A 24,524-nucleotide genomic window follows, 5' to 3' on the forward strand; every position below is an offset into this window, starting at 1 on the left:
CCTAAAAGTTCAGAAAAGCCATTTTTTCAAAGGTGAGCAACAGAAAAGTATCAACATCAAACTCGTACAAAACTTTTATAAGAAAAAAGAATCCGGACAGAATAACATCTTTAAAGACAATGGAAACATATCAAGAAACAGTAAAACAAGCCCACTGCAAAACAAGATAAAAGACACTAGGAAAGTTATATGTCATGAAAGAAGAACACATATCAGAATTAGAAAAATTCAGAAATCATTTGATAGAACTCAGGAAATAATTAGAAATAAAGGGAAAAATCATTTCAGAATGGAAACTTAACTTAAAAGGAATTTGAGAGCAAAGAAACTTAACAGGTAATACCTTAAGAGAAATAAAATGTAAAAAAGGGATAACCATAAAATAAAAAGGAAATAGAGGGTTTTTTTTTTAATTTCAAGATAAAGGGACAAATATTTGGGATAGATGATAAGGATCTAACATACATGTAACAGGAGTCCCTAAAGAAAAAACCAAAGCAAGGGAAGAGATCAACACTAAAAAACTTCAAGAAAACTTTCCTGAAATAAAAAAGACGTAAAATTACATTTTGAAAGAGCATACCTGAGAATACTGCCTCAGAATGTTCAATAACAAGCATACTCTACTAAAATTACTGAATTTCAAGAAAAAAAGAAAAGAAATGTTCCAGGCATCCAGGCAAAAGGGGAAATAAAAGGGCTTCCACAAGCCCTTCCTGGGGAATCTAAAGAGAATTAGCTTCAGACAAACAAAATTCCTGAGAGACTGATCAACACAGACTGCTTAAATACATTGTTGCTTGTAGAGCTAAAATTAAATGAGATTTTACTAAATATCAGTTACTAGAAGGGAAACAATATAGTATGAAATGATGCTGTGGAGAATGCTGGTAATTCTCTTGCTTGCCAGGTTTTGAGAATGGAAGACTAGAACCTTGGAAGGCATGTTGGCTGACGACCCAATAGCTATTCCCTTCTCCCTTCTTCTGTGGTGGTAGAGCCCATCTTCCACGGGAAACTAGAAATGTCAGCCATTTGACTTCCCAGCCCTTCTTGCTGCTGGAGGTAGCCACATGACCTAGATTTTTACAATGAGATGTAGAAGTGTGTCTGCTGGGGAGTTTCTGGAAAAGATTTCCTTTCCTGATAAAATGTGAGAGTTAGAAAAAAAAAAAATAGTTTCAGGGGCGCCTGGGTGGCTCAGTCGGTTAAGCTTCCGACTTCAGCTGGGTCACGATCTCGCGGTCTGTGAGTTCGAGCCCCGCGTCGGGCTCTGGGCTGATGGCTCAGAGCCTGGAGCCTGTTTCTGATTCTGTGTCTCCCTCTCTCTCTGCCCCTCCCCCGTTCATGCTCTGTCTCTCTCTGTCCCAAAAATAAATAAAACGTTGAAAAAAAAAATAGTTTCAAACAGAGAGGGAGGCAAATGATAAGAGACTCTTAGATACAGAGAACAAACTAAGGGTTGATGGGAAGGGCGGAGGGGTGGGGAAATGGGTGATGGGCATTGAGGACGGCACTTGCTGGGATGAGCACTGGGTGCTGTATGTAAGCGATGAATCATGGGAATCTACTCCCGAAGCCAAGGGCACACTGTATACACTGTATGTTAGCTAACTTGACAATAAATTATTTAAAATAATAATGATAATAAAACCTTTAAAAATATTTTTTAAAATGTGAGTGGGGCAGTGGAGCTCTCCCTCCAGTGTTTGTTTCCCTTTCCCCTGATTTTGCTTAAGAATGGGATGCTTGGAGCTGGAGCTTGTCTTGCATTTACAAGGCAATAAGCCTAAGGATGAAAAAAACTTTTTTTTTTTTTAGTTTAATCTATTTGAGACAGCCAGAGACAGCACAAGTGGGAGAGGGACAGAGAGAGAGGAAGAGAGAGAGAGAATCCCAAGCAAGCTCTACCCTTCCAGCCAGTGCAGAGCCTGACACAGGGCTCAAACTCACGAAACTGTGAGATTATGATCTGAGCCAAAATCAAGAGTTGGATGCTCAATCAACTGAGCCACTCAGGCGCCCTGAAAAAACTTTTTTGATTACAGCCTCCCCTACCACACACACCCCTCTAAGAGGCTCTGCCCTTACCTATAGCTAAAACCAGAAAGGAGCAGGGGACAGACATGAGGAACCTGATACTTGATGACATTTTTGAGCCACTGAAACAACCTGGAAGCACCTACCTGGAGACCTCTCATTATGTGAGAATTGTTTTCACTGTTAGGCTACTCTCAGGACTTCTGTTACTTCCAGCTAAAAGCATTCTCGGTGACTCAGAATTCAAACACATAAGCAAAGTCAAAAGACAAAGAGAAATAAAGCCTCAATGACATTGCCTGGGTGCTGAATCCAGCTCAGCCTGAATCCAGCTGCATCCATGTATTTTTTTTAGTTATGGGAGCCAATAAATTCCCCTTTTTGCTTACGTAGCTCTGAGCTAGAAACATGTTATCCAAACCCAACTTGCACATTTAGGCCTACATAATGTAGGTTTATAGCCAATACAAGCATAGCTAAAGATTGGAGCCTCCTCTACTATACATACCCTTCTAAGAGGATCTGCTGTTACCTGTAGCTAAAACCAACTAGTTTGTAACACAACCCATTCCCCTTCCCAGAGCTAATGGATATGTGGTTCTCTCTATAGGGTAGGTTAAATCAATCATATTCCTTCTCTTGAAAATTTGAAATAAGTCAGTCACACATACAGGAAAACCTAACTGACAGATCATCTAGAGTCAAGGATGGGGTTGGTACCACAGGACGCCCAAGTCATTTGGAAGCAATAGTTATAAGGGAGCAGAAAGTTCAAAGAAAGCAGAGACAGCTAGTTTTAGGAGAGAATCAGGGGAACTGGGAAGAAGCACAGAGAGAAGTAGAGATAAAAGGATAAGCAGCAATTTGAGAGATGTGGCTCTCTTCCTGACTTTCTAGTCTCCATTTCTGTGAAGAGTGGTGCTATTACATCTTTTCTGCCTTTGAATTTGGTAACTTTGTTTTGTGAGCTCCAAAACACGAGACAAGGTTGAAGAGCTATGATTGAAGGTACCAAGACCCACAGGAGCACTCAAGCAATACAGTGCGATACAGTCAATTCATGTGTGATTCTGGGCCATGGAAAGAAAAGCTAATGTATTTTTAATACAACTTGGTGAATGCAATATCCCAACAAAACAAAACAGAAATCACTAACAACTTCATAGCCAAGTGAAAGAAAGAGTCAAATAAAGCTTTCTTATGATAAGAAATATGATATCAATTAAATCAAAGAAACATAAATTACCTGTCACCACTGAGGGATTTGGGCTTCAATTTAAAATAGATATGTATCAGTATAATGTGTGTGTGTGTGTGTGTGTGTGTGTGTGTGTGTGTGTATAAGTCAACCTGGAGCTGCATTTTTAAATATCAACATAACTGTGAAAAACCAAATAATGTAGACCTTTACTGTAGGTTTCCTTGAATGAGTCACTCAGACATTGAGTCACTCAGACTGCTGCTTAGTCCACAGAGCAGCAAAAGCTTCTCATCAAACATATTTATATACTTTTCATGTCTTCAGTATTTCTTACAGGATGATTGGGAAAAAAGTGTCTCTTCTCTTCCATTTCTGGTCTACTCACTGTTACAATTCTTACCTCTATTCTTCCTCTTGCTGGTCATACTCATTATGTGTCACACTCCCAAGAGACCCTTCCTGCCACATGTAGCCCCTTGGCCAAAATATACAGTAAGGACAGTTTAATTGTTTACATTCTATCTCTATGCTAACTTCAACACCACCCCAACCAAAACATACAGGAAAGAGTTTATAATAAAAATGGAGCAATCCTTTGTCCCTTCTCAGTGTAACAGATTTATCTTACCACAGATATCAAAAAGATACACTGATCTGGGTAAAGTTAACGTAAGAACCTTAAGTTCCTGAACTTGACACCTGCCAGATGAGAAGAATCATTATCTGATTGTATTTTCCTAGTTTTTTTTTTTTTTTAACTTTTTTTTTTTTTAACGTTTATTTATTTTTGGGACAGAGAGAGACAGAGCATGAACGGGGGAGGGGCAGAGAGAGAGGGAGACACAGAATCAAAAACAGGCTCCAGGCTCTGAGCCATCAGTCCAGAGCCTGACGCGGGGCTCGAACTCACGGACCGCGAGACCGTGACCTGGCTGAAGTCGGACGCTTAACCGACTGCGCCACCCAGGCGCCCCAAGTATTTTCCTAGTTTTAAACTGCTCAAAATTCCTGAAATGATTGTAAGGGTAACAATATTGATCATCTTTTTTTGGTTCTAGTACTAAGACTGTTCTGTGGAAAATGTTGGAGAATGAAGCTTAAAGACTGCAAGACATGTTGTAACTATGTTATTAGTAATAGATTGAGTCTTCTTCTAGGGGTCAGACTCTAGTCAGTGTGTAAGTTTCTACTGTAAGGGGCTGATTTTTCATGTTTGTATGTATAAGTAGAGGTACTGAAATTATTTTGTAATTTGGCTAAAACGATGTACACATTTTGCCTCACTTAAGTAACAAATTTCTCAGATAGATGTATGTTTCTTAAACACCACTAGTTCTGTTTTAACTGCTAGATATTTAGTTTTATTAAATACTACTCCAATTTTCATCAAGAATTTAAGAAAAATCCTAAATCAGAACTTTGGTTCTAGTTCCTCCATGATATTACTTTGATTTTCCATGTTGATCTTTTTTTTTTTTCCTTCAAATGTTGGTTTTGAAAAATCTCAAATATGTAAGAAAGTTTAAAAGTACTACAAACCCCTTTTACCCATCCACTTTGATTCAACAATTATTAACATTTTGCCCACATTGCTTTGATTTTCCTTTTCTCTTTCCTCAAAAACATTTGAAAGTAAGATAACAAGCATCAGGACATTTCATGCCTAAATGTACCGGTCCATGGTGATCCTTTAAAAGTAGAAGGGATAGGGGCGCCTGGGTGACTCAGTCAAGTGAGCGTCCAACTCTTGATTTCAGCTCAGGTCATGCATGATCCCAGGATTGTGGGATCAAGCCCTGAGTTGGGCTACTCGCTGACCGTGGAGCGTGGTTAAGAGTCTCTCCCTCTGCCCCTTCTGTGTGTGCTCTCTCTCTCTCTCACTCTCTCTCTCTCTCTCTCAAAAAAAAAAAAAGTAGACAGGATAACCCAGGACATTGCAAGTGAATATTTTCACTTTCATTAGAATTTAGAATAAAATTTTAAGGTTTTTGCTTGTTTTGCCATTCAAAGAAAAATACTACAATATACCAAAACATGAATTAGTAAAAAATATGAGAGAATAATGTGAAATATCTGGTTTTCCTCAGTCCTTAATACTAATAATGCTAAGAAGTTACTATCTTTAGCATGTATCATTATGTGCTGAGCACTATACTAGACATATCACCTCTTTTAATGCTGCAAGTTAGGTATTTTAACAAAAATACCCAATTCCCATTTTACAGGCTAGTAAACTAATGTGTTTGGTTCTAGAGCCCTACCTCTTTCCACTGACCATGTAAAACAAATATCAATAGTCTCTACCATTTAACCTAGATGCACTTGAGAACAAATATGCCCCAATTGGTGTGATTTGTAAAAGACATGTGCTGCTTTCAATGAACCTTCCACTTACTTGTCATCTATTTCCTAAAATTGACTTCATGTCTTTATTTTTAAAAAATTTTTTAATGTTTATTTATTTTTGAGAGAGAGAGAGAGAGAGAGAGAGAGTCAGAGTGTGAGCAGGGGAGGAGCGGATAGAGAGGGAGACACAGAATCGAAGCAGGTTCCAGGCTCCAAGCTGTCAGCACAGAGCCCGACACGGGGCTCAAACTCACACACTGTGAGATCATGACCTGAGCTGAAGTCGGAGGCTCAACCAACTGAGCCACCCAGGCGCCCAACTTGATGTCTTTAAATCATCCTGCTGAAAACATACTAGTTGAGTGAAGGCGGTGGTGGGGGTTAAGTACTTACATGTCAGATGTGCCTGAATGCATGTAATAGTTTTATTTGTAACTGGGTTAGTATTGCAAATAAAGGAAATGTGAACATGTATTTCCTCCCTGATTGTTCACAAGTTTGAGGACTGAAAGCCAGTAATAACTGGTCACCATAATAGCTCAATACTAATAGATTGTCTTACATGAAATGAAAAAGAGTTGTCTGAAATAAAGCAAATATCAAATAAGCAGAGTTCTTCAAGTAAATACAAATTTACTTGGCAATCAAATTTAATAGTAAACAAAATGCCATTATGACATTAGAGAGTAATTTCACGGAGTTTGAATGAACGAGAGGAAGGACAATGTACTTACATTCTTTTACACACCTCTCATTCCACTCAACTGGATGCACACACATGCACACAAGCACAGGCATGAGTGAGCAAAGACACACCCACACTCTCTAACCCCCGCCCCCCACACCTGTGTGCAGTACCCAGGTCATAGCTGCTCCCTCCACACCTAAGGCCTGACTCTGTGGCCATGCCATTGGCACTGTGCATGTGACTCTCCCTGCTCCTTCCACCCTTCCTACCTGCCTGTCTGTGTCTCCTTACTTAAATACCTTCAGAAATCAAGGAGTCCCAGGGGGTCTTCAGGTCTGTAGATTGCATGACCTTCACACCAAGGCAGGTAGAGGGGGGCAGAAACAGAAAACAAGGAACTAAGTTCAGACCAGGCTGAGAACTTCTGATTACACAGGGGATTAGAATTGGGAATTCCTGCAGCCAGCCCCCCTGCCCAGTCCAGGATACCTTCAGGGCAGAGGCCTTGACAGACTGCAGGCCCCCAGTTAGAATCTGGATCATGTTTTCAATACATGGCTCATGAGACAGCTGGCCACAATCGTCAAAGACCAGCTCTGCTGAGAGAAAGGGATTCTGCCTTGGGGCCTGTCAAGAAAAGTCAGGACAGCTCGTGGGGCTACAGGTCAGTATCTGCTCTCTGCCATGTGGCCTTGACTGCCTGTCCCGCCTCCACACATGCCATCCACTCCCTTACCTGCAGGATGTTGGCCACGAAGGAGGTTATCTCCTCCTCTATGATAGACACAAGGTTCTGGCCAATCATGTGGTCCACCAGGCGGGCCAACTGTCCCAGCCGCAGCAACCACGCCTCTGTCTGCCTCAGCTTCTGCTCCAGCTGCTGGCCCTGTACCTTCTGAAGATACACCGAGAGTTGGTCAGTCCTGATCCTCTTGCAGTTTTTCAGCCGCTCCTGCAGGCCCTGTTGCATGTGATACGTATCCTCGTGAACCTGTCAGAATAGAGAGTGGAAAACTCCTGGACAAAGGGAAAAGAAAACAAACTGGCTACCCGCTGGCCTGTGCAAAACTCTCAGGTCTCAGAGTCTGAAACCTAGCACCTCGATATACCCACGGAAGGCTGCTTTTTGGTAGAGATTAGCCCCCGAAATCCTTTAGTGACCAAAGAAGATGCAAAATGGAGAACATACATTGAGAGGCCACAGTGCTAATTTGATAGGCCAGGCCTGTCTGCTAAAGGCCCCAAGGATCGAACTCAGAGAGAAAATGTGTGCGTGTGTAAACAGAGAAGCTTACTAACACACAGGCTACACAAAAGAAGAGAAAGAGTAGATAAGTAGGGTTCGGCAATAATTCCAGGACACGGATTCCAATCAGCAGGGCTGGGAGGTGTGGCCTGCTGGCTAGCATAATACTCCTTACGTGACAGCAGATGCTGTCTCGGGGCACTGACAGAGGCTTTCCACTGGGGGATGAAGAATGTGGGATAAAAGTCTAAGAGCCTCTTGGTGGCTCTTTCTCACATCTGGGAGGTTGCTGACAGTTGCCACCTCTCAGGATTTGTCCTGTTGAGGAACAGAGGGGAGACACCAGGAAGACATGCTTGGCCAGATGGACCTTCTGTCCCTGAAGCTCTCCTGTCTGTTTTGATGCTCAGTAGACTCTGTGATTAGATTGTATTCTGCTCAACCTGAGCTCAAACCCCAGTCTTCTGAGACCCAGACATAAGGCACTTGAGGCCTGAGCCACACATCATACACAAATGTGCCCTTGGGCTTGACAAGAGGTTCTCTTTCACGCTCTAGAAATACCCTCCATACTTTGAGTGCTTCCCACTTCACAGCCCATAGTGCGACGCATCACCACTAGCTAGTTACTCGTGTCACTCGTGCACTGCACTGGCAATTCTACAAGGACGAGGCCTCTGTCACATCTTATTGCATTTATTGCTTCACATAATGCCTGGCACAGGTGGTTCCACAGGACATATAAAAAGAAGGTATCACTCAAGCTGAAAGGGCTTACTGAGTGCCAATTAGGATAAAACCATACACAAAGCAACAATAATTACTACACAAGTATGTAATCAGTATGCATTTTTAAAGCCTCACCACTAAGGGGCAATATCTTCAATACCTTCAAAGTTCTGAGGAATTTTTGTAACCTGTAATTCTGTATCTAGCCACAGTATCACACTGAAATTTGGGGATGAATAAAGACATTTTTAGATATACAAAGACTCTAAACATTTACCATCCACAGATTCTCTCTGAAAAAAATGAAACAAAACAAACAACAGTATATTTTTGACAGAGGAAAATGAATATAAGAGCTACAAGAAGCTTTGATGAGCAAAGACATTTGTAAAACATATTGCCAGGTCTAAATGAGCAGGCTACAAAACAAGAATGTTCATAACAATCCAGAATTAAATTCCAGTAGATCTGAACATAAGTGGAATAGGGAGGGTGGAGGGTGGGGAGAGGAAGAGAGGAGAGAAAGGAAATTAGAATACAGTAAAGGTTCTTATTCTGCTAGGGAGAAAGACATGGATACAAATGCACACTTGGCATTCATTCACTCAAAACACGCGCTGAGCACCTACTATATGACATAACCTATAAGAAGCACTACAGATATATCAGTGAATGAAACAAATAAAAATCCCTATCCTCTTGGAGGTGGGGGAGAAATACAATAATATATAATATAATAATATATAATAATAAATAAGTAATTTATATTCTATGTAAAAAGGTTATAGGTGCTATGAGCAAAGGAAACACAGAGTAGAAAAAGGGGTCAGGGATGCTGGTGATAGTGGGGGTTTGCAAGTTTAAATAGGGTGACCCAGAGAAGGCCTTCCTCACAAAGTGCTTTTAGAAAAAGACATGAAAGAGACATTGTTATAAAAGTGTAAATGGAACAGCTACATCTTTTGAGCAGGTGTATACATTTCTTACATATGGATTCAGCTGCAAGTGAGAGAAAACTGGAAAAAAGTGCGGTTTGAGCAAGTAAAAGGTTTATTTAATGCAATAAGAAATCCCTTAATGGTATATTGGCCCAACAGTATCGATAAAAACAACACTCGTTTTGGGGCACCTGGTGGCTCAGTCGGTTAAGCGTCCGACTTTGGCTCAGGTCATGATCTCACTGTTGGTGGGGCTCAAGCCCTGCATCGGGTTCTGTGATGACAGCTCAGAACCTGGAGCCTGCTTTAGATTCTGTTTTTCCCTCACTCTGCCCCTCCCTCACTTATGCTCTGTCTCTCTCTGTCTCTCAAAAATAAAACATAAAAAAAAAAGCTCCTTTTATGTTCCATCTCCTCCATCTTTAATATGACTTTTGCCTTTATCATTGTGTAAAAGCTTCTCTATCACCAAAAATTTCATCCAAGGGTCAGACAATAAGTCAGGAGTAAATCCTCACTATGACATCCCGGTTAGATATGCCTCTTTTAAAAAGTTTTCTCGGTGACTTCCACTTATGTTTCATTGCCCTGAACAGAGTTAAGTGGCTTCCTTCAGCTACAAGTTTATGAAAAGAAACAATCAAGATTCTAAAACTAAGAAGGATGAATAGGCATTGAGTGGTTCCTGGGCAACTATGACAAAAATAAAATGTATAACATCCAAATCATTAGAGGACAATAATGGCAACAAAAATGTAAACAACCCACCAAGAGACAAGAAACACAAGGAAGAATCAACCAGAAATTGCAGGAAATAAAAAACATCAAAATAAGATGGAAAAAATAAGTCCAAACCTATCAGTCATCATAATAAATGAGATAAACATAGACTCTCAGACTAAATGTCTTCCAGCTATTTGTAAGAGATACACATAAAACAAAATAACAAAGGAAGGTTGAAAACAAACTAATAGAAAAAGATACATGGAGCAAATGCCTGATGTAGTTTACCTCAAACAAAAGAGAACTCTAGCAGAAAAGTAGTAACAGAATGCAGACTTTTCATAGCAATAAAGTCACCAAGAAATACTATTATGAATCTTTATGCATACAACATGATTTTGAAATACACGTTGCAAAATGAAAGAACATCAAGGAGAAATGAACAAATCTATAGTCATAGGAGGGGATGTTTTTAACATGCATCTCTCAGAAACTGAAAGATAAGGTGGATTAAAAAAATTATTGTGGTGGTAGAATATTTGCACAGAACAATGAGTGAGCTTGGTCTAATATATACATTTTCTTAGACTGAGTTCCCTAGAAGAAGAGCCTGAGAGAGGAATTTGGGGAAATGTGATTTATTAAAGGAATGATCTTCAGGAAACAAACCTCCAAGGGAAAGAGGGAAGCAAAACAGGAAAGGGGAAAGTGCCAAGCAAGAGCTCAGCAAAGGCTGTTCTTGTTCTGATGTGGAGGGGCAGGAGGCTTTGGAATGAAGACCCTATTGTACGGCTGTCCCACCATGAGACAAGGAGCCAAAAAGAAGGCAGAGGAACTGTGACATATGAAAGAGACTATGGAGAAGTGACCATTAAATGCAGTGCACAATTTTGGACTGCATCCTGAAACAAAAACAAAAACAAAAACAAAAAACAAAACCACCCCCCAACCCCCCCACCCAAAAAAAAACAGTTATAAAGGACATTTTTGGAATAATTCGCAAATTTCTAGGAAGGACTATGGGTTAGATAACAAAATAGTATCCAAGTGAAATCTCCTAATGTTTGATCATTGCACTGGAGTTGTGGAAGAAAATGCCCTTGTTCTTAAAGAGAAACACACTGGCATATTTAGGGGTAAGGGAACTTACCATGTGGAACTTAAAACTCTCAAATGGTTCAGGAAAATAATGTATACTTACATAGAGAAAGAAAAAGAGCAGAAATGATAAATAAGACAAACTAATAATCTGGGTAAAAGGTAAATGAGAGTTTATTATACTATCCTTGCAACTTTCCTAATAAACTTGAACTTATATCAAAATAAAAAGTTATACAAGAAAGAAGTAAGAAGAAAAAAAGAAAATGGGTTTGTCCCAGTAATGCAAAGCTGGTGTAACACCAATTATTCACCATATTAGACTAAAGGAGAAAAATTCCCATAATCGTTTAAACAGAATCAGAAAAAAAAAAATCACTGGACAAAATTCAACACCCATTCGTGGTAAAACCTCTTAGCAAACTAAGAATTGATGGGAACATCCTTAAAAATTGATAAAGGTTATCTACCAAACACTCACATTTTATATCATTATTTATTTAGTGTTTCAAATCTATTTTAGTTATTTAATAATGCTACAATTTATTGGGCAGCAGCATGCTTTTATTAGCACAGAGTACAGGCTTGGTTCTATAACAATTCAGTTGCCATTTGGGATGATTACTCCTTCTCCCTCTCCCCTGCACCACCCCTCACCTTTGGGGTGACTGCCAACAGGGACAAGTTCCATTCCATCCACACAGCAGCACAGAAAGTGGCTCTACATGTTGCATTTGCTTGTCTTTTCACTTTTCCTATGGTGCTTTTTAAAAAGTTAATTTTAATTTTTTTAATGTTTATTTATTTTTGAGAGAGAGATAGAGCATGAGTTGGGGAGGGGCAGAGAGAGAGGGAAACACAAAATCTGAAGCAGGCTCCAGGCTCTGAGCCATCAGCACAGAGCCCCACGTGGGGCTTGGACTCATGAACCATGAGATCATGACTGGAGCCAAAGTTGGACGCTCAAGCAACTGGGCACCCCAAAAAGTTAATTTTAGTACAGACAAATGTCTTGATATTTTTATGGTTTACACTTTTTAATATCTTAAGAAACCCTGAGATAATAAACATGTGATATGGTCTTCTGAAAGCTTTTTGGATTTTCTTTTCACACTTAAGTCTTTTATATACCATGAATTAATTTTTGTGTATGGTGTAGCAACTATTAGAAAACAATAATGTTTTAAAATACCATTTACAATAGCAACAAAAAGATACCAAATATCTAGTAATAAGTCTAATGAAATATATTCAAGACCTCTATAGGAAACCTATAAAACCTCAGTAGGAGAAATTAAAGAAATCAAAATACATGAAGAGATCCATGTATATGAATTAGAAAATGAAATATTAAGATATCAATTCTCCCTCAAATTGATATACAAATTTAAAACAAGCCAATAAAAAAATCCCAGCAAATTATTTTGTGGAAATTAGTAAGCTGATTCTAAACTTGATATGGAAATTTAAAGACCCTAGCACAGCCAGGGAAATCTTGTATAATAAAAAGTTATAGAACCTATAATACCAGATATCAAGACGTACCACAAAGCTGCAATAATTAAGATGGTGTGACACTGGCCAAAAGACAGACTAATCAGACACAAGACAGTCTAGAAACAGACCCACACATATACAGTCATCTGATTTAAGAAAATGACACCACTGTAATTAGGTGGGGAAAGGATATTTTTTTCAATAAATGGGGAAAATAAAACTTGGCTCTTATGTCACACCATACATAAAAATTAATTTGAAATGTACTATAGACCTAAATGTGAAAGAAAATATAATAAAAGTTCTAGAAGAAAACAAGGAAATATCTACATGACTTTGGGGCAGGCAAAGATTTCTTAAACCAGGACTCAAAAGGCACTAATCAAAAAAGATTGACAAAATGAACTTCAAGAAAATTAAGAACTTCTGTTAATCAAAAGACACCATTAAGGGACACCTGGCAGGCTCAATTGGTAGAGCATACATCTCTTGATTTCAGGGTCTCAGGGCCATGAGTTCAAGCCCCATGTTGGGTATAGAGCTTACTTAAAAAAAAAAAAAAAAGACACTATTAAAATAGTAAAAGGGTAAGCCACAGACTGGGAGAAAATATCTATTTTATATATATATATAATATATATAATATACATAATATTATATATTATATATATAATATATATAATATACAATATATATTATATAAATATATTATATATTTATATATATATTTGATACAGGATGCATATCTAGACTATCTAAAGAACTCTTACATATTAATAGGAAAAAAAACAGACAACAGTTAAAAATAGAGACTTAGACCATCACAGAAGAAGGTACCAAAACAGCCAATAAGCATATGAAAAGACGCTCAACAACCTTGGTGATCATAGAAACACAAATTAAAACTACAGTGAGGGGCACCTGGGTGGCTCATTCGGTTAAGTGTCTGACTCCTGATTTCGGCTCAGGTCATGATCTCATGGTTGTGAGATCAAGTCCCACATCTGGCTCTGCACTGAGTGTGGAGCCTGTTTGATATTTTCTCTCTCTCCTTCTCCTTCTGCCCCTCCCCTGCTTGCATGTGCTCTCTCTCTAAAACAAACAAACAAACAAACAAAACTACAATGAGATACCACTATATACCAGTTTGGCTAAAATTAAAAACCCTGACAATAGTAAAGGTTGATGAGAACATAGGACAACTGGAAGTCTCCTACACTGTTGGGGGGAATACAAACTGGTACAACCACTCCAGAAAACTGTTTGGTACTGTAAAACAGACATGTACCTTATTCCAGCAGTTTCACTCCTAGAACATATACTCCAAACAAATGAGTGCTTATGTCCACCAAGGGACATGCACAAGAATGTTCTCATCAGGGGTGCCTGGGTGGCTCAGTCAGTTAAGCATCCAACTTCAGCTCAGGTCATGATCTCACGGTCCGTGGGTTCAAGCCCTGTGTCGGGCTCTGTGCTGACAGCTCAGAGCCTGGAGCCTGTTTCAGATTCTGTGTCTCCCTCTTTCTCTGACCCTCCCCTGTTCATACTCTCTCTCTGTCTCAAAAATAAATAAATGTTAAAAAAAATTTTTTTTAAAAAGATGTTCTCATCAGCATTATTCATAACAGCAAAAGCTGAAACAAACTCAAATGTCTATCGATAGGAGAATAAATTGTGGTATATTCATACAGGAAATACTACATAGCATACAAAAGAGTGAACCACTGCTTCCTAGAAGATTATGGATAAACCTTGCTAACATAATGTTGAGTGAAAAAAAAATGTTGATTCCATTTATATGAAATTCAAAATCAGACTAAATTAATCTATGGTGACAGAGATCAGAGTAGTAGTTACCTTTGTGGGGGTATTGAAAGGAGAGGTACCAGGGAGCTTGCTGAGGTGCTGGAAATGTTCTACATCTTGATCTGGGTGGTGGTTACATGGATGTATATACATGTAAATATTTCAACAAACTGCACACTTACAATTTGTTTACTGCATGCAAAATTTACCTTAATTGACAAAATAAACCTCTATTTTTATTTATTTAGTTTTTATTTTTAGAGAGAGAGAGAGAGAGAGCAGGGGAAGGGCAGAGACAGAATCTTAAGCAGGCTCCATGCCCAGCACGCCCACAACCATGGGCTCATGACCTGAGCTAAAATCAAGAGTTGGATGCTTAACCAACTGAGCTACCCAGGCACCCCCAAAGTAAACTACTATTAAAAAATTTTAATATTTTTGTAACATTAAAACAAGAGTGGGATTTAGGAACTGGGAGGTACAGAAAGGCCATGGAATAGCTTGCCCCCACCTTCGGCCCCATTCAGCTTAGTGCAGTGTCAGGTCCAGCTGTTATTGTCTGGAGGCTGAAGGCCATTTCCCTGTATGAATCTACCTAGGGCTTCTCGTACATTATTTCTCATGTACTAGATCTCTCTCAGATCTAGTTTACCTAGAGATGGCGATCAGCCAGAGAACTGGGTAAATATCCAGCCCCACCCGACAGACAGCAAACTATAGTGACAGGAACATGTAGCAGGGCCTCCAGGAGCCCTAGGCAGAGGGCAGGTACCACGGATGCAAAGTAGGCATAATTAGGAAGGACTCCATCACCGGATGCTTCTACCAGCCACAGTGGCCTACCGAAGATTCAAAATAGGTTCAAAGATAAGCCTAGTAGCATAAAAGATCCAGACTCCAACTTTCAAATTCCCTAATGCCCCTGGCACAAACAGCTAAAGAAAAACCATTGCTATGTTCCTTCTCCTCCCTGCTCAAGGCCAGGACCAACCCTTAGGGAAAAGGTTGGGTCCAAGCCTCTGCCCATCTGTAATTGATCCATCCACCCCACAACAGAGACTGCTGGTGCCGGGCAGGACAATGGCTCTGGGCCAACTTCAGAGTCCAGACCACACAGGGGATCCCAGGAGAAGCGTGAGCCAAGAGGAGACTGGGCCTCTGGCAAGCTCAGCTTGGGGGAAAGGTTCACAATAAATTGCACTGCAGCCTCTTACCAGGTGCAGGATGGATGTGCAGAGGTGCAGGCAGCGATGGAGCAGCTGCAGAGCCTTGTGGTTCTCCTTGGCTAGAGCCCGTTGCAGGTCCAGCAGCCCATAGCATTGATCAGGGTCTCGGGGGAGCCAGGATACAGAGCGCAGCTCCTGCAGAAGCCTGCAATCAATGGCTAAGCTTGTCAGAGCCGGCATCTCAGCCTTCTTTCCTTGAACACTTCTGACCTCTTCCCAGCCCAGCACACCGCAGAATAAGCAAAGATTTAGAAAGATTCTAATATTCCTGGTGACCTACAGAGACAGATTCCTCTTGAGAATTCTTTGGAAGAATTCAAGCTGAGGAAGTTGCTGGCCGGGGAATGCTTTGGGAAAGGCCTGGAGTTATGTGCAAATGTTTCTACTGACTGACCTTTCTGCCAGGAGAGTGTCTCCTTGAAAGGCCTAAGGGCCCAAAAAATCTAGATGGGCAGATCAGTTTTAGGATCAAAGGTGAGGAACCTCTAACTTCTCTATGGGCTGACCATCCCTGAGAAAACCTGCTTCTGTTATCTACTCTCTCCATGAGAATTCTACATCTCTAAAAATCCTTGAAAAAGACAAAAGATCCCCAATAAGCAAAAGGTGATCATAATGGGTATCATTTATTCAGCACCTATTAAAAGGCATTGAACATGGTACTTTATATTTACAATCTCACTTAATTCTCACTATAGCTGCGTGGTAGGAACGTTTATCCCTAGTTTTTATATCAGGAAACGAGGCTCAAAGAGTAAAGTCCTTGCTAGGGTTCAGGATTTAAATTCAGATCTGTCCAGTCTCCAAGCCCTTATGCTTTTAATTACACTATGATGATTAGGCTAGACTGGAGGATTCCCAGAGCAAAGGTTTCAAACTAGTAACCCGTGGGTCAAATTCAGACTGAAAATGTTTTCACATGTTCCAGTAAGAGTTGGCCAGCACACTGTTTTAATAAAAATTTGAGTTAAGTAGGTAAAATTAAGACATTTTACAATAAAATGTGGATTTCCAGGAAATCCTGAAAAACAAGGCAGCTGGCATGCTGTACCCATATTCCCAGAGGCAACAGACAACTGGAACTCAGTAGTGACTGTCCTATTTATATGCAGTCTCCAGACTGTATTCCCCTGCTCCCTCATGTCTTGCACCTAATCCACTATGTTTCTTCCATAGCTCCGGCTCAGGCCCTGTGGGCATCTGAGTTTGCAACTTCTATCACTGAAGAGAATTAGAGTGGCTGAGGAGTGCAAGATAAGTAAGAAAGTACTGAAAACAGGAATAACTAAGCTTTTCTTCAAAAAAAAGAACCCAGAAGGTACCATGGGAAGAGCAGAGAATTTGAATTCAGGCACCTGAGTTACATCCCTAGATCCAATACTCAATAATTGTGTGGTCTGGGGCAAGGTGATGTAGGAATACCTAATTACATGAAAATATGCTCAAGATACATTATTCATAAAAAAACTGCTTACTTAACAGTATGTCAAGTATGACCACATACGTATATGTGATAGAAAATAAGACCAGAAGGGAAATGTGCAAAATGTTTGTTGTGGTTATTTACGGTTGGTAAGATTAAAGATTTTTTTCTCTTTGTGCTTTTTCATGTCTTCCAAACCTTCTACAAGGAACATGTTATTGTTTTTTTGTAACAATAATTCAAAAGGTCCATTGACATTGTATTTTGAAGACCTTACCTGCTAATATGCAGAAGCCCAGCTCCAAAGTGGGGCACAGCAAAGAGCAGATGCTTCCCTAGGAAAGTCCGGTGCCGGTGCAGCCCGTGCAACTTCACATTCCTCTTCCAACTACAGACCAGAGGGCAGCGACAGCATGCTACTGCTCCCCACAACACTTCTCCCCACATCCCATACTGTCACCACCTACCAAGCCAAGGCCTTGTATAAGAGGCAATATTTGAAGAACGGGATGGACTGGAGCTGCTGCCAGAGGACAGAATGGCGGTGCCAGGTGCCCAGCGTGATCGTCTCACTGCCCTCCACAGGATGGACATGCAGGATCCCAAAGGGAGAGAAGATGTAGTACTCAGGGTTCACCTTCTTGGGTGGCACCACCACCAGGCTGTAGGGCCTTTAGAAAAGAGCTCTGGTCAGCAGGAGCCCTGGGAACTCCTGCAGACGTCAGGAAGGGACAAAAGAAGGATGGAGAGGCGAAACATGGCAGCAGGAATGAAGGCAGAAGAAAGTGGGAAGAAGGGAAAGAGAAAAGAATGATCTTCAAACTCAAAAAAGGAAACAAATATTATTAATGTTTTAAAAGTTTATTTATTTATTTTGAGAGAGAGAGCAAGTGGGGGAGGGACAGAGAGAGAGAGAGAGAGAGAGAGAGAATCCCAAGCAGGCTCCCTGCTGTCAGTGCAGAGCCCCACACAGGGTTCCATCCCACGAACTAAACCGTGAGATCATGACCTGAGCCAAAATCAAGAGCCGGACCCTTAACCAATGGAGTCATCCAAGTGCCCCAAGGAAATAAATATTAATAATAAATGGAAGCCAAAGATGGAAGGGAAGAAAGAAAAAGGCACCCAGCCAGGTCTAAGAAGATCATATCTCCAGATCCAGATACCTTACATTCCATCAAACCTAAGATGCCATCAGTTGTAAGCTGCAGTGTTAAAAAAAAAAATGAAACATTAAAATGCTACCAATGTGATACTCCACCAATTTGTAAGATGCATCATAATTTCAGAGATGTTAAAATGTAAAAAAAAAAAAAAAGTACATCTTAGAGATGATAAAATATGTATATCTCTAGGTACTGAAATAACATGCAGAGAAAAATCAGTGGGTGCTGTTGGGAGTAACTGAGAATGGGGAAAAGCAGGGGGTGAATAGAAGACTCGACACAGGCAAATAAAGAGGAAAACTGCAACCAAAAGAACCACCCAAGTACCTCCGGAGCCACCTTAAAATCCTACTAAGTTCTCTTACTTCAGCACAATGCACCTGCTTCCCAAACTAAATGCCATTTATATAGTTGTATCTAGTTGCAGGGGACTGGTTAGCATAATGCTGTTTGGGCACATTCAATAAAGTATTTATCAACTTTTATTTTACAGTTTTATTTTCATAACTTGGAGCCAATAATATACTTAAGCATTAAGTATATTTGAAAGCCCTTTATAAGCTTTGATGTCCCAGTTCCTATGCCTATAATGCCTAAGAGATAAAATGGCCCTCTTCTATCTCTTCCCTCTCAACTTTCTAGAATACATGATTAAGCAAATGACTGAAGAACATTTAGATAGATCCAGAATGAACTCACTAAGTCAAGTCATGTAAAACTTTGTTTCCTTTCTGACAAAGTGACTAGATTTTCCCAAGTACTCTTTTTCCCCAAACCATTTCTTCTGAAACAAGAGGAGCCATAACTTTTTCCAAGATAGTTAAGGAAAGAATATAGGATTTAAAACTGAATCTACCTGACTCAAGTCACCTCCCTTAACCACTGGGCTGCTTAGTTTCCCACAGTTTCCTGTACTAATTGAACCCTGGCTCCCCCAAGGGGTCATTCCTTCCCTTATGACCTTCTTAATGAACACTACTCTTTCTTTTCTCTTTTTCAAAAGCTGCTTTCTTCTTCTTTTTCTCCTCCTTCTTCTCCCTCTTCTCCTTCTTCTTCTAGGATTTTAAGTAATCTCTACAACCAACATTGTACAACCAAACTTACAACCCCAAGGTCAAGAGTTCCATGCTCTACAGAATGAGCCAGCCAGGTACCCCTAAATGCTACTCTTCCTGCACACGGTCAGGATAGAGGGTACTCTTCTCACTCCCCACAGCGAGTGCTCCTTTGGGGGATAGTTACTCATTCGACTGTGCTAGGCACTAAGGATATAGCAGTAAACAGGAAAAATTCAGCCCCTGACTTCATATGGAATTTAATTAAACCATTTATCGAGTTTCCCTTCTGTCCAAGTGCTGTGATTGGAGATGAGGACATAAAAATAACTGCTACATAGTCCTTGCCCTCAGAGGGCTCAGATCAATGGGAGTATTAAGTGATGCTAGAGAGTATTCAACTGCTTCCCAAACACCTCAAGCTCTCTGCTTTACTGAAACACAGCAAGTTCTATATGGAACTCATCATCTACTTGCCTCCATGCATATTCCTACTCTGGATAATTCATTCATTCATTCAACAAATGTTATTGAGTCTCTACTCTATGCCAAATTGTTCAAAACCCTCAGGGTATGCTGTTAAACATAACAAACAAAAATCCCTGCCCTGACAGAGCTCTCATTCTATTGAAGAAGAAAGATGATAAACATAATAAATGAGAGGGGAAGAAAAGCACAGGAAGAAGAGGTTGGCAATGCCAGGGGAGGACAGGAGTTTTGGGGGGAGGGGGGAGGGGGAGGGAGGGAGAGGTGACACTTGAATGAAGACTCTAAGGAAGTGAAGAAATAAATTCCTATCTGAGTATGAATTAACATCCAGGACAAATACCAATATAACACTATATGTTAACTATGTTAGAATTAAAATGAAAAACTTAATTAAAAAACCTGGGACAAATCCAAGAAAAAATTGATAAATTCAAACACATTGAAAAAAAAAAAAACCCACTACATGTCCAAGAAACAAAAGGAAACAATAAAGGGCAGGGTTCTGCTTTAACTAATGGTGCACTAGAAATTTAGAACACTCTCACTTGAGAACAACTAGAAAAGCAAAATAAACTGGTAAAATATGAAAATCATCTGTATGGATACATCAGGGAAGTCCAAATTAAATGCCGTGGGCTCTGGGTTTGTACCCTGGTCACATTATAGGTTGAAGCAGAAAACATGGCTTTCCTGGGTGTGGGTCCCCAGCTGCAGCCTCTGATCTTTGGCTGTCTGTGCCTACCCAAAGCTCGGCTCAGGAGCTGACAGTAAAACTGACACACAATCGCCAATAGTGGGATCCACAGGCGCCTCTGTTTGGGGAAAAGCACCACCAAATGCTAAACTCACTTCACTGGATTTCCTTCTTTGGCAGATGTTCGTCCTATAATTATTCACTGCCTTTTAGTTCTCTTGCTCATGGTTTCTTGTCTCTCCGTGTGCCTAATTATCTTTGATTGTGCTGCTTCTCTGATTATGATGGAGCTGATAGTTTAAAAGTTCTAAGCTTGTAATTTTCTTGGTGTGAGCTCTCCACTGCAGTCAGTAAGCATCCCGTCCCACACCGCCACTGTTACTGGTCAGGTGTGGTGGCTGGCCACTGGGTGTCAGTAGGTAGTTCATCACAGTCAGCCACAAGTGATCATTTCATTAACTGTGATGCCACTACATGGCACGGATTATTAGGACCCTATACACCATTTGCACAGAGCTCAGTACTGTTCAAGGCCAAGGACATTACCAAGGCAATATCAGAATCCCATATTTGAGGCTCCTTTCCTTTCATGATATCAGTAACGGTCCAATCAGGAAAGCAGAAACCAAACAGGGCATTTCAACAAAGTGAATTTAATAGAGAGCTTTTTTTTTTTTAAGGTGTCAAAGAAACAAACAGCCGAAAGGGAACACCAAGGTGGCACTGATACAATAACTGCAGGAATGGATGCCAGCTTGAGAATGAGAGGAACATAGGGAAGGGGTCTGGATTCTCAGAAGCTATGAGCTTGGGGGAGGGGCTTGTAGACCTGGGGCCTGGATTTCATTGGAGGCGCTGCCAGACTGGTACTAGTGCCTTTGGAGTTTGGAGGAGGGGCAGTCAAGATACAGAAAGCCGATGGGCAGGTGCCACCCAGCTGGCGCTGGTGCCGTCAGAATCATGAAGAGGCTAATTCAGAAGGTGCCCACTGCCGCCAGGGTGGAGGACCAATCCTGACAGAAGAAGCAAGCAAGGGAAAGAGGAAGTTCCTTCTCTTATCTTGCTGTCCAGTCTCCTTCTAGCACCCCCTACTAACCAAACCTAACGGGACACCTGGGTGGCTCAGTCAGTTGAGCGCGACTTTGGCTCAGGTCATGATCTCCTGGCCTGTGAGTTTGAGCCCCGTGTTGGGCTCTGTGCTGACAGCTCAGAGCCTGGAGCCTGCTTTGGATTCTGAGTCTCCCTCTCTCTCTGCCCTTCCCCCGCTCATGCTCTGTCTCTCTCTCTCTCTCTGTCAAAAATAAATAAACATTAAAAAAAAAAAAAAACCTAACAGGAGGCCAGTTGAAAAAGGAGGAGTAAAGTTTGCAGTCTCAGCCCCAGTGTCATGAAGTAGTGAGAGAAGAGCCAAAAGACAACTGCTTAATAACTGGCACAATGCTTTCAGTGAGAACTTGTTAAATGACCTGATCAGTAAATGCATGGATATGCCCCATTAGTGCTACATAAGCTCAGGAGAAAGACAGCAGTGTATGTAGGAAACAGAGCCTTCTGGGAGGGTACACGACATACTGCTGAAGAGAATGGACTTTTGAGTTAAGACAGTGCTAGGTTTGTCTGTTTCTACCACTTAGTATGTGACAAGTTACTTAACCTCTTTATGCCTCAGGGTGCTCGTCTCATGTATGGAAATAATAACAGCACAATGCTTGGGAAAAAATTGATTAATGGTAATTATTATTTCTGAGAAGAGATGGGATTTGAACAGGGCTTTGAGACATACATAAATTTTAGAGCTAACAGAAGAAAATGAACACTTCCTGAGTCATGTGGAAGGAGGGGACTTGTTTTTATAGCCCCAGAGCTAAAACCAGGACCAGAAGGTAGAAGTTAAAAGAAGGCAGAGCTTGGTTCAGTCTAAGGAACAGGGCCCCTTGGGAAACTCAAAGCTTCCCCTCACTGTTCAAACACCAGATTTGTGCACTGGAGTTGGAAGAGATCCCCATTAAATTCCCTTCCGAGGCTACGACCAAATGTTTCTACCATTTTAGGACAGAATAAAGAAGACAGAACCAAAAGTAGAAAAGGCTGTGAGAGCAAAGGGAGCAAAGAAGAGGTGCAGAACGGAAAGGAGGAAGCTGAGAAGGGAAGAGGGAGGCAAATTGGAAGACAGAGGAGAAGCAGCCAGAGAAGAGAAAGGTCAGGAGAAGAGTGGGTAAGGAGAGGAAGCCGGGTGGGAGATAGCATGGGAGGAAAACAGGGAGTGGCCAGAGTAAAAGCCATCTGGACTTACCTAAAGTGCCGGCTGGGAGCTACATTGAGATAGAGGAAGTGGATCTTCTTCAGGTATCTCTCTGTCTTCATAATGGTCATCACCTGGCTACCCAGGAGGGAAGTCTGAAATGAGAAGCCAGAGCTTCTCTTCTGTAATGTTTTCTTCCCAGGAACTTGTTTATCAAGCTGAGACCTGTATGATTAAAAAAAAAAAAAAATCAGGAGAAAAGAGACAGAGCAAGGAGTCAGCTTGCCACTGTTAGCAGTGAAACGAGGAGCAGATTGGATGCTGAAGAGGATGTGATATAGTATTGTCAGAGCCTATACCCTACCCTACCACCTATACCCAAAGGTATTCACATACCGAGCAAATACCGTCAAGCAGCTATATTCACATAGACCAATCAATGAACAACACTTCCCTTTCTGACAAATGAATAATCATTCTGGACTTCTTATGATTACTATGAAGCTATTATTATATAATACTGAATGAAATGGGAATATTTTGTTTTCCCAGCTCATCATCTAGCAAGCCCACAGGACTGATTTCTCCACCACTGCTTCCTAACCTAGATCTCCTAACCATTGCCCCCATTATGCCTGCTTTCCAACTCTGCATGATTCCATGCCTGTGAGTCTTTCTTGCTCTTCCCCCATCACCACCTAACTTCTAGTTTCACATCCTTTCCTTTCCAGCCAGGATCCAATGGTGCATTCTTCAATCCCCTCAAGCCTACACCAGTACTTTCAGTCTTTTTACCCTTCAACGCCAGCCAACAAAATTGATATAAAAATTAATTAATTTTCCAAGAAACCAAAAACTGAATACCTGGACTATACTAGTCAAGTATATAGCAATGTCACTAATTGACCCAAACCTAGATCAACAGAACAAGTTACCCCAGAGATAACAGTGCCATCCTATTCTAAAAGTTCATATCAACAATAGGGCTTGTAACCTTGATGTTGGATCGGGACATTTGAACCGTGTAACAGCTACTGAAGTTTCATTTCCTCAACAGTTAAGAGTCCTACATGATCTAAATTGGTTCAGAAGATTACTGAACTAGGAATGTCAACCCCTGGACGGATTCCTGGTATCTGATCTCAATTATGGGCTCATGCTGCTCTGGTATCTTCATACAAGTCCTCAGGCACCCTATATCTTTCAGTCCCCTCAGCTGCTATTCCAGACCTCTACCTACTCCCATGCCCAGCCCTGCCAGGCCCCACCTCATTCCCTTCCCTGCCTCCTTCCCTGCCCAGAGAAAACTGAGGTTCTTGGCCATCAACTAACTTCCCCTAGTTCAGCTGCTTTCCCACACATTTATCTGCCCAGATTCCCATCCTAATCAACTTGAGAGGAAGCAATGCCCTTTCTTCTCTGTAAGACTAATTCTTCCATTTGTGAAGTGGATCCTTTATCCTCTCTTCATGCCATATTTTCAATCTCTTTCTTTTCTTATTGTTAGCCTATATTTATTCATGCACTGTGCAAAAAAATATTGAACACCCACTTCTCAAGCATTGTCGTAAGGGCTATGAACATCTATCTTATTTTTTTTAGGAGGCCTATCCAGACACCAGTGTCCCATTATCTCTCTCTCCCTTTCAAGCCAACCTTCATGAAAGAATAGTAAAATGTGATTTCTACTTCCTTATCTCCCGTTTGCTCCTGAATGCACTAAAATCTGGCTTCCCCTTCACAAAACTGCCTGAAATAAACCACTCTCACCAACCTCCTCCTTGTTACTAAAACCAATGAACATTTTTCAGATTTTTCTTACTTGCTTCAGTAGCATTTAATACTAACTGCTTCCCCCTCCTTGAAACTCTCCTCTTATTTCACCTCATAACCTGCAAGATATTTTGTTAATAACTT

General features: G+C 40.9%; 1 protein-coding gene across 5 annotated transcripts in view; it reads right to left on the reverse strand.

Annotated features, from left to right (window-relative positions):
* Positions 1–24,524, reverse strand: part of DNHD1 (dynein heavy chain domain 1) — a 79,135-nt gene that overhangs the window by 51,000 nt on the left and 3,611 nt on the right. For all 5 annotated transcript variants that reach the window (XR_005786433.1, XR_005786434.1, XM_040461331.1 and 2 more), the window contains exons 3-9: positions 22,659–22,832; positions 17,429–17,632; positions 17,239–17,349; positions 15,527–15,683; positions 7,012–7,266; positions 6,765–6,902; positions 6,575–6,626 (exon numbers count right to left, since the gene is read on the reverse strand). Coding sequence is in view for 3 of the 5 variants with exons in the window: in XM_040461331.1 (XP_040317265.1) it covers positions 6,575–6,626; positions 6,765–6,902; positions 7,012–7,266; positions 15,527–15,683; positions 17,239–17,349; positions 17,429–17,632; positions 22,659–22,832 (1,091 nt within the window). In the remaining 2 variants the exon portion in view is untranslated. The remainder of the gene's footprint in view (positions 1–6,574; positions 6,627–6,764; positions 6,903–7,011; positions 7,267–15,526; positions 15,684–17,238; positions 17,350–17,428; positions 17,633–22,658; positions 22,833–24,524) is intronic.

This window comes from Herpailurus yagouaroundi, unplaced genomic scaffold (genome assembly GCF_014898765.1).
Source record: "Herpailurus yagouaroundi ecotype Mexico unplaced genomic scaffold, PumYag 255, whole genome shotgun sequence".
Lineage (NCBI taxonomy): Eukaryota > Metazoa > Chordata > Mammalia > Carnivora > Felidae > Herpailurus > Herpailurus yagouaroundi.